The sequence below is a fragment of the Lepisosteus oculatus genome, chromosome 3 (assembly GCF_040954835.1).
Source record: "Lepisosteus oculatus isolate fLepOcu1 chromosome 3, fLepOcu1.hap2, whole genome shotgun sequence".
Lineage (NCBI taxonomy): Eukaryota > Metazoa > Chordata > Actinopteri > Semionotiformes > Lepisosteidae > Lepisosteus > Lepisosteus oculatus.
Genome location: NC_090698.1, coordinates 42,610,157 through 42,625,156, shown reverse-complemented (window position 1 = coordinate 42,625,156; position 15,000 = coordinate 42,610,157). Strand labels below are relative to the sequence as shown.

Genomic DNA, 15,000 nt, shown 5'->3' with positions numbered 1-15,000 from the left:
GATGTTATCTCAGACAGTGAGGGATTATGAATTTTACAGACATTAAACACATCAATAATGTGTTCCCCAATTTTTTAATGCAAGACATCATTCAACAATGAGATCAAGATAAATAAATGCTGTGTTGACAAAAAACAAAGGAAGTGGTATTCATGGTACACCAAGCTAAAAACAGTGAACGGATAAGTATGCACATACTGTATGTACTTTGGGTACGTAATTTTAAAGCACTCGATACTATAAAACACAAGCCCATCACACACATTGGTCAAAAGCTCCACATATCTCTATTTTCAAAGAACGATACTCACTGGAGTTTTCTTGTCAGACAGGTGATACATTCTTTCCTGACCATCATAAAACTATATTGTTACCGACACACTTCACCCAAAAAACACTGCAGTTTCCAGATTGCCAAATGAAATGGGAACTTTGAAATGGAGTGATAGAAAATACAGGAATGTCTGTTATCTGTAACCTCAAAAGGTCCCAGATAACAGGGACCTGTGATTCTTATCCCATTTTGTGCAAAAAAGGGATAAGAATATGTGATTCAGATGCATAGCATTAAAACAGGTGGGGTGAGATAGTCATTTATGAACATTACTTGTATCTGTCTCACTCTCAAAATTATTTCAAATGGATTTGGCTGTGGTGAATCAAGGCTATTTCTCTCATTCTATTAGCTTCTGTATACACAAGGATAAAGTTTGTCCTGAAAAGCCTTAACAATCATCCTGAAATAAACACATTAAATGAAGCTTACAATTAATCTGTTTGGAGCATACCAGATTGCTATAACCTTGTATAGTGTTCTTATGATTTACATAATTAGGACTACATTCTGACTTGGATAATATATTTTCCTTTAAGCAAAAGGAAGCAAGCAAAGACACTGTCATTCCCAGTAACATCTTTTTTTTTCCACATTTCACCTATTTACCAAAAATATGGAACTGTGTGAGTCCTAAGGCTTATTAAATGAAGATAAATGTGATCAACTCCATTACTATCTTAATTACTGAAATAAAAACTTGATTTAACTGCAGAAATACAGTGGAAATAAAATCCTGTGCTTTGCGATATCCTTACCACCAGTTTCCCAGTGCTTTAGGTTTGTAGCTTGCCCAAGTCAACAGCTTTATGCTGCATACCTTTTCCAACTACATCCATAAATTGCCAGGCACGTCTATCAAATCCCCTGCCTCTATTCACCACTAAGGTCATGTTGAACAATTCAATTTCAGCAGTGTCTGCAGTCATGCTTGCTCCTCCACCATTTCCATTGGCAGGGGAGAAGCCATTCGGAATGTGTCCATCAAACTCCACAGGGAACTCATTTCTTAAGAATAAGCAAGTCAAACAATGTTAAATGGACAATGATAAGTTCTTTAACAATATGCATACTGCCATTTCTTATTGTATTTCAATGGCATTTAATTTTTCTTATTCATAAACAAGACTGTGGCATCAATGGGCAGGCAAATTACTTACTACTCAGCTTCAAACAGAACTGATGTCAATTGGAAAGATCAGAACCATTGCCGAGTCAAAACTAGACAAACCACTACCAATTATAGGCTTGGTTCTTTTACCACATATGCTGCTGATATTAACCATTTAAGTAATAACTAGCAAAAAAAAAATGAACTATATTAGACTGAAAGAAGTCCTAGCCTTATTAAATAAAAAACAGATTTTACAGCAACCAAGTCAATAAAAAATTAATACAAATTTATTGACTTTTAACTCTAGGAGTAAACTCTGCAACAAGTGTATTTTCCATATTTTTAGATCTGTGGATTGATGTCAAAGTACATTTATGCAAAAGAAACCGTTATTAAATTGCTAAATTGCTTATTTTTACACTGAAACATAGGAAATTCCAGTGAAGACGAAGTGAAGAAGAATGTCCAGAATTACAATCCTGCACATTAAAAAAAAAACAAGAAAAAATAAGAACATTAACCATAAATTAACATTTATTCATACATTTTATTTTTAACACATGTATTCTTAAAAAAACAAAAACAAAATCATCATGTCTGATTTGATTTTTTGTTTTTCAAACAAGGTCTCATCTTCATGGAATGGACACTTCAGCTTCAGAAGTACTTAAAACAGTTCACCCCTCTAGCTTCACCGAATCCAGCACAGTTTTGGCCTCTTTGAATTCTTCTAAATCTGCAAGGTCTGCTTCAGTTTCCTGAAAATGAAAAACAAAAAGGTTTTTGAAGTCTAGATAGCTTCTGCTAGTATATGATTTACAGAATTATATATAGTTCTTTGTTTCAAGTTTTTGAGTTTTCTGTTAGGCTGAAGAATCTAAGGCATATACAGATTGAATAATTTCTCTATACAGCTTGCTAAGGAAAAGAACAACATGCTTAACATCAGCATTTATATTGAACTTCACATTTTTATTTTGTTCTTCTAGATTTTCATTTAGTTCTTAAAAATACCCCTAGATATTTTCATGAAGGTGCTGCAAGTTATACCATGTTCTTCATAATTACGTATGAACTAAAACACGTAACATCTGACAATAAAATTACCGCCATCAACATAACTAACGGGGACCTATAGTTTTTGCATCACAAATGACATCACAAACATCTTTTGAGTACAGGTTTCGTCTAACCAACTAAAGGGAGCAACTTTTTTCTCACCTATTATGAGATTCTATCAGCATTTCCCATCAAAGCTAATTTTTTAAGATTTACAGTTTGTATATATGTTTTGGTGTAAAGATACCAGTGATTTAAGATTTGACATTAGATCCAGTTAATAACCAATTTATTTTTTATATAACTTTAGACGCATCAATTATTTATTCTGCACAGAATTGCCAGTTGTGTGTGTACATCTCAGGTCATCGCAACACTCACCCATCAAGCTATTCATCCTTTGACATGGCACTAGCCCAGTAGCCATATACTGTACAGGAGGGTTCAGGACTGGCTGGAGGAGAGGTTCGTCCCTCACTGACCTCACCAGGAGCTTACAGGCACAGGACCCCTAACCAACTGATCCCTGCCCTGCGCCAGGTGGCACTCAGCCAACTGTGCGCCACCGCTTGGGGAATCCCAGTCACAGTTGACTAGTGACAAGACCAAACTGAACTTGCAACGTTAAATTGATTAAATTGAACTGTTCAGAGAAGACTCCAGAGGGGTGTTCTTGATACAGCTGCTTACGTATCAGATATGGTTAGATTATTTTTTACTTTCAAGGTGCATGAAAAAACAACCTGGTCCAGTGCCAGACTTCAAGGGCACTAACCAGGATGTAAAAAAAAGGCAACACGCATATTAATGAAAAGAATGGCACTTTCTGAAATTTAAATCAGTTTTAATAGAGCCCGATTACACCTTATTTTATAACACCCCTCATTATCCTGTGGATTTGGATATATCATAAGGTTCACTTCCAATATATGCTTTTATGAATCTATTTTTAACCATATCTGAATATTTTTTACTGCACTCTGGCATTATATAAATTTGGTCTATGAAATGTATCAAATGGATTACAGAAATGAGCATGTTGCTCTAAACATGTCCTCTATTGCACATTTTTAAAATAGTTTTGTAGTTAAAAAAAAAAATAGTAGTATAGTGCAGGGTTCCACAACACCTGGCATGCATGCATACAGAAGCTACACAGATGCTTTGCCTGGAATGCAGAGCTGGTTTTGGAGACTCTTGAACTCTAGATATAATATTCAGCACATGTATAGATCAACACACTCAGTTTATTTCATAAATCAGAAGTGTAATCAAAAAACACTACAGACAAAAAATGTCAGTGTAAAAACAATGAATCCATTATTATGCTGCAGTATTTGGTAGGATGATGCCTACTTTTACTATTATTTAGAAAATGATCTTACAAGCCAATATTGATTTATATAAATATGGTTTTCCAAAATTTAAAATATTTAAAGGTTAAATCCAGAACAGAAATAATTATATTACTGCATTCAAAATGTAAAAGCCTGATTGTTGTCTGAAGACCTCTACACAATTGAAACCTCAGGACTTTATGTCTGGCTATTTACAATGACTAAACTATTAAGCAAATTGTCCATTTGCCACTTGTGTGTCTGCTGTGAACTGGCATTAGATTAACCACTATATTGTACCAAGACAATTTTATAATATATCCTACTTTTACGCTTAGCACTGCAGCTTACAGGGATAGCTCTTATTATCTATAAAGCAATGAAGTGCATTCAAAGGCTTATTTTGGAAACACAACAGTCTACCATATTAGTTCAGCTGAGTAGGTGCGCCAGCATGCGTAGGCTACAAAGGAACAAGTACTAGGTTTATTCCATGCTGAAAAAAAGAAGAAAGAAAACAAAGTTTCGGCCGTGGAGGCTTCTTCAGTTGCTCACACCTGAAGAAGACTACACAGGCGGAACGTTGTGTTTTTTTTCAGCATGGAATAAACCTATTACTTGTTCCTTTCCAGTCTACCATATTGGTTAACTTCCTAATTCTTTAGCTCTGAATTTAATTTGGACCTCAATATCTTATCAATATATACATTTATATTGGACCCCAATCATTCATGATAGAACAAAGGTATCCGTTAACCCCCCACTAATATATATTATTGTCCACATTTATACTCCACCCCAATACCCATGGCCTAAGGAGGGAATGGCACACAAGGCTTGTTCACAATTCTGTATTCAGTTTCTTTCTGAACTTAATTGGAAGAAATCTTGAAGTAAAATGCAATCATCAATGCTATTGCAAATGTGTAGTGTGAAAGAAAATGTTCCCGAAAAGTTTTAAAAATCAATAATTTATTGAGTACATTTCTATGAGTACTTAATATACTTTCAGTGTGAAAGAGAAATGATCTGAGGACATTTTCCCTGGAACGTTCTGAGTATACTTGATAAGTGCACTACACTTGCTTCATTTGCAAGCGTATCCAGTATGAAAAGGCGCACAGAGATCAAGCTAGATTTGGAGCAAGTGACTTTACTGTGAGCCATTTGGGAACCCAAGTCAATTACTAATTTCAACGAACAGTGCACACGTGGCATTTTGGTCACCTGCTATGACAATTAATTATATTATTATCAAATTGCATTGAATCTTTCGAATAAAAAATTATTGCATACCAACAAATACAATCCTTTTAGGTCTTTTAATTTACTGTCATGACTCCCAAGTGTTCTTCTGTTTTTGCTTTAATTGTTGTGATGCTTCAGTTTTTCCTTCATTTCACAATTAGTAACATCGTTCATTTCTTTTTGCTCACTTGATCATTAAGATCTGAATCGTCTATATTCTTAAGTGAAATACCATAAACTCCGATTTAAGAATTCTAATGGTCCTCTTGAAAATTGTTTAAACAATCTTTAAAATCGGGGGATAATTCCCTCTTCAGTTTATGTGCACATTAAGGTTTACAAAACAGTTATGAAAACAACAAAACTTCCTGAAAACCTGAATATTAACATGTTTATAAACAGTACTTAAATATTACTATTAATATCTTACACTGAATATATAATGAATATACTACCCTAATATTCTAATTGTTCAGTCCATACCTGCCCCTCGCAATTTAATTTTTGGAAATTAACCTACAGTGGAACTACAGGAGTACGACAAACAATGAGTCATGCATACTTCAAATTAGGTAATCAGTAAGCAGCACTACAAAGAGTGTTTTAGGAAATCTAGCCTTGAAACCAAGATATCAATGCCAACACTGACAGATGCAGTCACTAAAAAAAAATCTGCAACATCATTTGATGCTATAGTGCAGAATGCAAGTGCTCCTTAGCTACTCCCCTCACCATCTGTAACCAGGCTAAAACTGTGACTGCCACAGTGCCTGGAATTGTATACAAACATAACAGCACCGAACAAAACAAAACCTTTAGAAAACAGTGAAATTACCGTAGAAGGAATCTCTAGATGCTGTTGGTACCACTGCGAATGGTATATGGCATAACAGCAGAGGTAAATCAAACAGTAGATTTACAAATACATTTTAAGGCACATCTGTTGTTTTTAAGACGTACTGTGTGGCAATGTAGATTAACCAAGGACCCACACATTTTTCCTGGACGTAATGATTCTAAATATCGATAGAAACAGTTACATTTAATTGAAGAGGGCACGGGAAGGTAAACTTACTAATAACTGAGCGAGCTCTGCATGAGCCACTGCCAGGCGACGGTGACAATCTGGAACCATCATTCGGGACTCCTGCAGGACTTCTGTCTGCAAAGTCAAACACAAACATGTCCAACAGGCCGTTAGAAGGAGAAATGTGCAATGAGAGCCAAAATGAATCCCTTCCCTGTTGCGCTGTGTTCGCAATTTCTGCTATAATTTGAACTGGAAAATGAAAAAAAAAAATAGAGACGAAAGTTCTTATACAGCTTTCAAACTGTTACATCACTGCTTAAAGATAAGGTCATTATTAAAATAAAATGTTTTTTCCTATATAAGTAAGAATTTGTCCAAAAGCATGAAGCCATATCACTCACTGCAACAGAGACCATTTATTCTGAACAAAGTTCAGAAATGATTTAGCAATAAACCCGATCTTAATAAAATTATTACGAAATGTCACTTACAGAGAAATGTAAAGCAGATGTTTTGAATTATTTCCATATTATCTGCACTGTACTGATTGAGTATAATACTCAGGCTTTTTATTAAAAAAATACTGATTGTATCCTTTTATTATTTCAGAAGTCCTTCTGATACATGCCAGCCCTTGACAATTCTGACTATGAAAAAGGAAGCATGACAATTTCCTTCATGGCTACTTCTGCATGATTCTTGGTGCCTGCTAGTTCCAGATTACTCCTGGGTGATTGCCAACTGTACGAGAACATTTTAAGGTGCATGATCTTGTCACTAAGCAACAGTCGCGTTTAGTTTTCCATCAAAGCATTATTTTCAGAGAAATGCTAGAAATATTCTCTGCATACTTATCCAACTTTCTGCTCTTCTCAAATCATGTGTGCCACCATTATATGCAATAGTGTGACCTTTACAAAGGAAAGAAAAATTACACATTTACACTGCACGAGTCCTGGGAAACAAGGGCAGCACTGTAAAAAAATAATAAACCCAATTCAGCTACTGCTTTTCAAAGGTCCTTTTTATTGGACAGTTCATATTACCACACTTCAGAGTAATGCCATATTGTCATATACAGTACAAACTCCAGGCCACTGTTAAAAAGCCAAGTGCTATTTCAACAAATAAATCCAACATTTCAATCCATGTGAATGGGACAGAGGAGAAATGTAATATTTTGCATTCACACATGAGATAGCATCGGTTAAAATGAGAAATGTTGTTCACTGCAACACAAAGTACACACGTGCTACGGAAGAGTGTCACTGGTAGCAAGAGATTGTCGCTTTTCCATGAGGAGTTCAAAAGGGCAGTTCATACAAACATATTAATGTTCAAAGGATCGTACGTCTACAACTCCCAGACAAGAGCTGCAGCCACTGCATCGGCAGATTTTTATCCCAGTTTAGCTTTTAAACTGTCATCAATGTCATGAACTGAGGACAAATCTACAAAATATTATTTTCTGGTCTTTAATGTTAAAAAGATTCTGAAACTTTCAGGTCACCAGAAGTAACCCATGTGGTCTGCATTAGATGATGCTTCAAATTGCCTCATTTCTTCGAAGATGTTTTTCCGTGGACTTGGATTTAAGTAGCTGAGGACACTTAAATTGCACAGAAATTTACCTTCCAGCATAAACTACTGTAAGTACAAAGGTGCTGTAATGAAAAATGGGCTTGATTAGTCAATGGACAAAACACGATGCTAAAATTTACAAACCAAAATAAAACATGGATTTCTTTAGGTCTATTTTTAACAGCATGGCATGCTATTGTTAATTTAATAATGAAAAGAAGCCACATTCAGCTCTCTATATATCCAGTTGCTTTTGGGTAATAAAGAAACACTGTGCTCGGATAATATCACACAGATAATTACTGCATGAAAAATGTTATTGAGTTATTGATCAAACTGGGAGCGCGCTGCAGGAGACTCCATCTAAAAAACAAAAGTCTATAGAAATGGAAAGCAGAGATCAGCAGGCTCATATTCCTGATGCTTATCATGCATAAAAAGTTATTACTCAACCTTGCACAATGTGTTAGGGCTGATATTATTCTCACCAACCGCATAGAATGGAATTACCAAGCTGGCACCCTGCTTGAGAAGCAAGGTCTTGACCAGCATGATCAGACACAGAAATTACCTAGACAGTTCTTGTTAACTATTGCAGCTTTCTGCAGCCTTGTAACTGAACACAGTTCATATTTAATAAATTGTTAAATTACGTAAATGCAAATGTAATTGGCACAGTTATTTTAAGAAGTAAGATTTCTGGAAATGAGATGTTTACTGACAAGCACTGTAACAAGAGGCGTAGGCAGAGTATGGGAGTAAAAAAAGGTCATATTCAGTCAAAGATGTTGGGCTTGTTTCTTCACATTAATGAAGACCTCATCCTAGACACTCATGAGAAGTAAATTACATATATGATTAATGAAAAAGGACTAGTTTTTTTTTTTTAAATATCAACTGGTTTCTTCTCCACTAAATTAAAAGTTGAGTGTTGGCAGTGTGGATAACCATTTTAAATATTAGTAATTATAATAAATAATGACCTTTTCCAAACCTTATTTCCAGCCTACACATCTCAGGAAAATTAGCTTTGCAATAATACCTAACCAGCACCAACAAAGTGGATGTTGACTGATGGACAAGCGGGAAGAACTATAAAATAATTCATTTTTTATATATATATACAAAACCAAGAGAAGAAAAAAAACGGCGAATGGTGGTGAAGACCTAATATTTCAATTACGATAAAACTCTGAAAGTGACTGCAACCAAACATACATTTTTCCAAAACCTAGGAGGATCCATCATTTTGGTAAACCTATCCAGAACTAAGCACATTTGCAGGACTAAGATGATTTCATTAACATATTAGTTATGTTAGGGATAGGTTGCTTTGCTGAGCTCTTTTGCATTGCAAGATGTCAACATTTTTAGTGAGGAGCTTAAAGCACATTTACACTCTCGCACACAATATGCATTTTTGCGGCTTCCAACAGTACTGAGATGTCAGCAAAAAAAGGCAGCAGAATTTTTCTGTCATTTGTTTCTATTACAACTGTCTATTAAATTTACAGATTGTCAGACGTGGAACTGGATGGCATGATACATGAAAGACTGTGACCTTAACAGGCTATATGAACCGGTGAAGACAACCATCTAAGAAAATGGGAAAGAAGTCATTGTCAAAGTTCACAATACACTAAGCAGATACAGTACAAAGATGCTTCATGGCTTTTTACAGCAAGGAATTACTTTAAACTAACACTACAGTGTGACCATCAGTTATGGAATTATAATCATGTAGAAAATAAATTGATAAACTTTCTTTAATTATTTTAATAATTAAAATGAAAACATACAAGGTATAGTATGTTTTCATTTAAAATTAAAATAAAATACATTATTTTTATTTATTTTGTTTGTCTTTTGATTTATAACTATTCTGATGTCTGTTTTGCTTGTCTTGGGCTGGACTGCTGTAACACATCAATTTCCCTATGGGATTAATAAAGTATTATCTATCTGTCTAGTTTAGATTGTAAACTAAGTGTGTGCTAAAATATTTTGCCAAAAAAGTGTGCCAAGGCATATTACAACATATGATGAAAATAAAGCTTTGTTCTATGATCCCAGCTATATATTTATACTCACTATACTCATAGTAGTGTTATTTAATTTAGTTATATTGGTTGTAAGTATCAAAATACATATAACATCTGTGGGGAATAGCAATAATCAGTATGCAAGTGCTGATTCTCTGGATGAAGTAAGATGAGTTTCAGAGTGGTACTAAACTAATGGACACACAAACAACTGAAATACAGATAACCTTTTCAATACCTTGGAATGATCCCATCACTACTGGATAAGGAAAGCTGTAATAAAATATTGATTCTCTCAAATGAAAACCTTGATCACAATTTAACCCTACTCCTAACCCCACAACTTAAGTTTTTAACATCAATATTTTTGGTCTCAACCTCTTAACATGAGAAAATTAAAACTTAAATCAATTTAGAAATCTGTTGTTGCTCATCTTATGTAACATCAGGGTACAATAAGTCAGAAGTTTGCATGCACAATTTTAGAATCACATGTCTAAAACACTACCCTCACTACATCACAAAAACCGCAAGCTCAGCGTTAATAATAAGGGCTTACAAAACATCTTCCTATGACGGCATCCTTTGTTGGTTATGGTGCTCACAAGATGAAACATTACAGATGTTTCCCTTTTTTCAACTTCAAAGCTATTCTTTGAATGATCATGCATGTATTTAAGTACATTTTCAAATCATCATCCTACAGAAAACTCTTTAATAATAACCCATTTCTAAGTATATATATGGGGCTAATGCTGCACAGTCCAAAATGGCTTCTGTTTAGTTCAACATAATGTAGTAAGATCACAAGCACTGCCGCAGCCCTTGTATGATCAGTAATTTGAGATTTTTTACAATTCCTTTCTTGTAAAGCTGAAAAGGGGCATCATTAAAGATCACAGTCTGAAATGTACAGTATAAATGTGAGTGGTGTCTGAGAAAGGAATTACAATGCACAGTGCAACTGAGGACCACAAATCTAACATTCAGAACTTAATATGAACTAGGAAAACACTGGAGTGCCAAGAAATTAATTCACTAACAATCCCCTCCCCCTTCCAATTAATACAATATATTTTGCTTTTTATACATCTGTTTTGCATTAGCTGCAATATGCTGCAATATTTATAAGGGTTGACCCTCTTTTCTAATAAACCTTAGCAATCCGCCTTAAATGTCTAACTGATTGTAATAAATTGCCATGAATTTATTTAAAATACGAAACCATAATTCTTTTAAAAGTGCAAGTTCCAATTTTTATTGAAAAAACGTGAAGTGCCTGCTGAAAATAACACCACCTTCTGCAACAGGGCTATAAGATTTCCCAAACCAGCCAATGAAAAATTACATATCCAATAATCTACACCACAAATAATATGCATGTAATAGACTGTACACTTTTTTTGTAAAATTAGAAACTGATTTTATCTATAGCCTCTGTTTGGAACTAACAATTATTAATCTAATGTGGTGATTCTCATACTTACCAAACATGGACGAAAACTATAAACACACTATTCCAAAAAGCACATTGTCAGATCCATCTGCCATTTTCCACTTCCAAGTGCCACTGTGAACATGAACGGAAGGAAAGATGGAGCTCTCGCTGACAACACTGCCAGCTCACATGCTGTATAGGAGTACTGATCTCACATTAGCTTTTCTGTGTACATACCCCTAAAAGGCACTTGTCCAAAGGTTATGTCCTTTACAATAGAATCTGTATTACTACTCTATCACTACAGAGTGATCAGTCTTTTGTGGCACAAAATCATACTCTCCTATATCTGTCTCAAGTGTTGGTAATTCACTGGAACTGGTTGCTATTTCACAGCCAGAAACATCTAAACTTAACCAAGGGACAAAGACAAAATGTTAAGGAACACAGCATAAAATATAGGCTTGAGCAGTTTTCAGTGTCTACTTAAAAAAACGTCAGCAGTTTTCAAGGTGTATGCAAAAACCTTTAAAACACTTTTGAGGGCTTTTATTTTGAATGTTATCACAATGGGTTTACTTACCTTTTCAGCACAGATTGTTTGTTAAAATGTATTTGTTTGCAGGAAGTAGAAAAATGCATTACTATTAAAGCTGTATCTTGTTTAACTTTTAATTGTATTATCTGGCACATGTATGGTGAACTAATAGTACTTGGACACTAGTAATAACATTACATGAAATTCAAGAAACAACATTCTTAAAACTGTTATAACTACCCACTGACTGGAAAACTGCTTATGTAGCAAGGGTTTATCCATAAAAAGAGTGACGTACATGACCCAGGTAATTATAGACAAATATGGCTTCTTTACATGTAAGGCAATGGAAATAATTCAAACTAGATGGTACTCTAGATGGAAACAGGATTTTAGAAGAAATAAGTCGTGTGCAGAGGTCTCTGAACAAATGACAATAGTATTGAGCAAGCACAGAAGATGCAACATGGTATATTTAGATTCAGAAGGTTTGTGAATTTTTACATTTCTCATAAAACATTAATTTCCAACTAAAAGCAGAATTTCAAGGTACCGCACGTGTTTGATTTGAGAATAACCAACCTGGCAGAAAAGACTACAGATTAGGGCAAATGTGAGTGCAAAACTGGAAGGATGTAATTACTGGAGTACCACAGGAATCTATATTAGGACCATTGCTGTTCCCAAGTTATATAAATCTTTTTGAATTCTGGTTTAGTTGCTAAACTAATTTAATCAAGTTTAAAAATGACAGCAAAGTGGAATAATAAGGAAACATTGAAATTACAAAAGAAAATCAAAGATTTAGAATTCAAAATTGACCCAACATATGGCACATCAGAATATTACATGCAGATAGTAAAAACAGATATAAAAGGGGGAAACACTGAGCTTGAAAAAAAAGACATTTATGTGGAGACACATTTACAACTATTTTAAAACAAATTTGAAACATAAATGGTAGTTTGTACCATATTGCTACAACCCACCCTGTTGTAAAGGCGATATCCTGGCTTCTTTCTAGAAACACTTCTCAGATTACAGAGAAAAATGTCTTTCTACATAAAGAAACACTTCTTTCTAGAGATTCTCAGATTAATGAGGTACTAACAATCAAATAAGATAGATGGACCAAAGGGACTGAGCAACATATTTTAGTGTTGATTACTATTTGCAGTTTCTGATGACATTAAACTTCTTTCATATATAAGTGTTCAGTTTGAACATTCAAGTTTTTCTTAAAAGATTCACTTTAAAAAATGTGTACGGGTCTACATTATTTGTAATTCAACAAAATGGGACATAACTGGAAGGCAGTGAATAGTATTTCAGGGCACTGTACATAGAGTAGATGGCTAACTGCTTATCACACAAATCTCACTGTTGCCTCCTACATAACATAGCCTATACCTTTAAAAACAATGTTGTTGTACTATAAAACAGCATTTTATATGAAAATATAACTTTACCTTTGCCTCTCCTACCCCTCTAAGCATTCTGTGAAGATAGCATCTTTGCAGTGTATTTAACCTCCTTCTAGGATACAAACTTTTGTGCTACCTTGAATTTTTTAAATATAAAGCAAACCATTTGAACGGTGATAACCAGGCTTATGCAGTTTTTTGGGGACTTTAAGACTAAAATCAATAAGTAACAGATTCTGTATGGAGATTTTATTTTGCAAAATTATTAGAACATTCACTTTGGAGTTTAAGCACAGAGGCACTGAAGACAGGGACAAAGGCTAGCTCATGCTTCATTCTGGCTGTCATTCATATGCAGTGCTGAGAGAATGACAACCTGAAACGAAGGAGGACTTGGGTCAGCGGTCACTCTGAGTGGCTCTAAATTGGCAACATGTGTTACTAATCATAAAATTTCTTGAAAGTTATACAATGTAATTAAACTCATTAGCAAATCTGAAAAGACTGTTCTGTTTCTCTGACCTCGTACAATGGATAAATATCACTTTCTAGGTCATAAAGAAAGAGGAGCGCTAGAACAAATTACTAACCTTCATGGTACTGAACTTAAACCTGTCTGATATCCTCCTCACAAATCTGTACAAAGCAAAATGTCTGCTACATTTCTATTTTATAAAAATTCTTAAACATTTCACGAAAATTCCTTACATGATACGATAACTTACCACAAATTACAGCAAATAAGAACTTAATAATGACACAAAGCAAATGTGCTTTTGTATTATATGGTTAAAGACAGGTGATAAGAATGCTCGAAAGTCTTAAAATGCCAATTCCATTCAATTATATTAATCAAAAATTGTTGTTGTGGTAGGAAAGAAACAAATGCACCCTGAAAGCATTACAACAGTAATAATGTAAGTGGCTTATGAACAGAACTGACCTTACAGCACCTCATGTTATGCTAAATTTAATATGACTTTAACATATCAATAAGGAGCAAACAACTGCCAGCTCTCTGGAGCAAATAGCTTCTTTCAGTTTTAAACAGAGAAAATGGCAATACAGGTGCATCAAATCATATTACTAGCAAATTAAACACAATCTGTTGTATAACTTGTAGTTAAGGTAACAAGAAATTCAAACTTAGACCTCCAAGGCAGGGTTTATTTGACATTACCAATTTAATGAATGAAACATTGAAGAGGCCAATTATGTGACCTAGTTTTATTCTGGCTCTATTATGCTATTTGGTGTTAACCTCCACTAATTCATTTGAATATTTGTTGTTGAAATGTATAGTATTATTTTAACTATCTTCTATTTAATGGTCCCTTTCCTTTATGGTAATTATCACCAATCAATTCAAATTGGTTTTCCCATATCACACGTTTACACCTTTGTTGGTCAATAAAGATGAGTACTTACGTTGTTTTGTCCTCTCTTTTCAAATGGTATACTTAAGTTCCTGTTTGTACCCACTAGCCAGCATGTTGGTAAAGCAATTAAATTTTTCGAATAATATTAGCATTTTTTAACCTCTTTTTATGTCTTCTAAATGCACTTTATTTTTGTATCAACTTGCAATCTCCCCATGTTGTCAAACTGCTAGAAATGTTCATTAAAGAGATCTAGAATCAATATGATTTACAGATTTACCATGTATCATTACATTTCCATTGTGTAGTTTCCCAGTCACAGTAGTATCTTCTGTTATCAATTAGCACCAGCAGAGCTATTCTCTGATATACAGATTTATTTCCAAGACTTAATGAGTGACACTCCCTCTAATTTTATAATAAAGAAGACTGTCACTTTCAAAAAGTGGAATTATCAATTAGAACCAAAAATATAA

At 34.4% G+C, this 15,000-nt stretch overlaps 1 protein-coding gene across 1 annotated transcript in view; it reads right to left on the bottom strand.

Moving 5' to 3' along the window:
* Window positions 1-1,964: 1,964 nt before the first annotated feature.
* The window catches only part of tbca (tubulin cofactor a), a 24,573-nt gene continuing 11,537 nt past the window's right edge, over window positions 1,965-15,000 (bottom strand). Inside the window, exons 3-4 of the mRNA XM_015365170.2 lie at window positions 6,168-6,254; window positions 1,965-2,206 (exon numbers count right to left, since the gene is read on the bottom strand). Coding sequence (XP_015220656.1) covers window positions 2,126-2,206; window positions 6,168-6,254 — 168 coding nt within the window. The 3' untranslated portion in view covers window positions 1,965-2,125. The remainder of the gene's footprint in view (window positions 2,207-6,167; window positions 6,255-15,000) is intronic.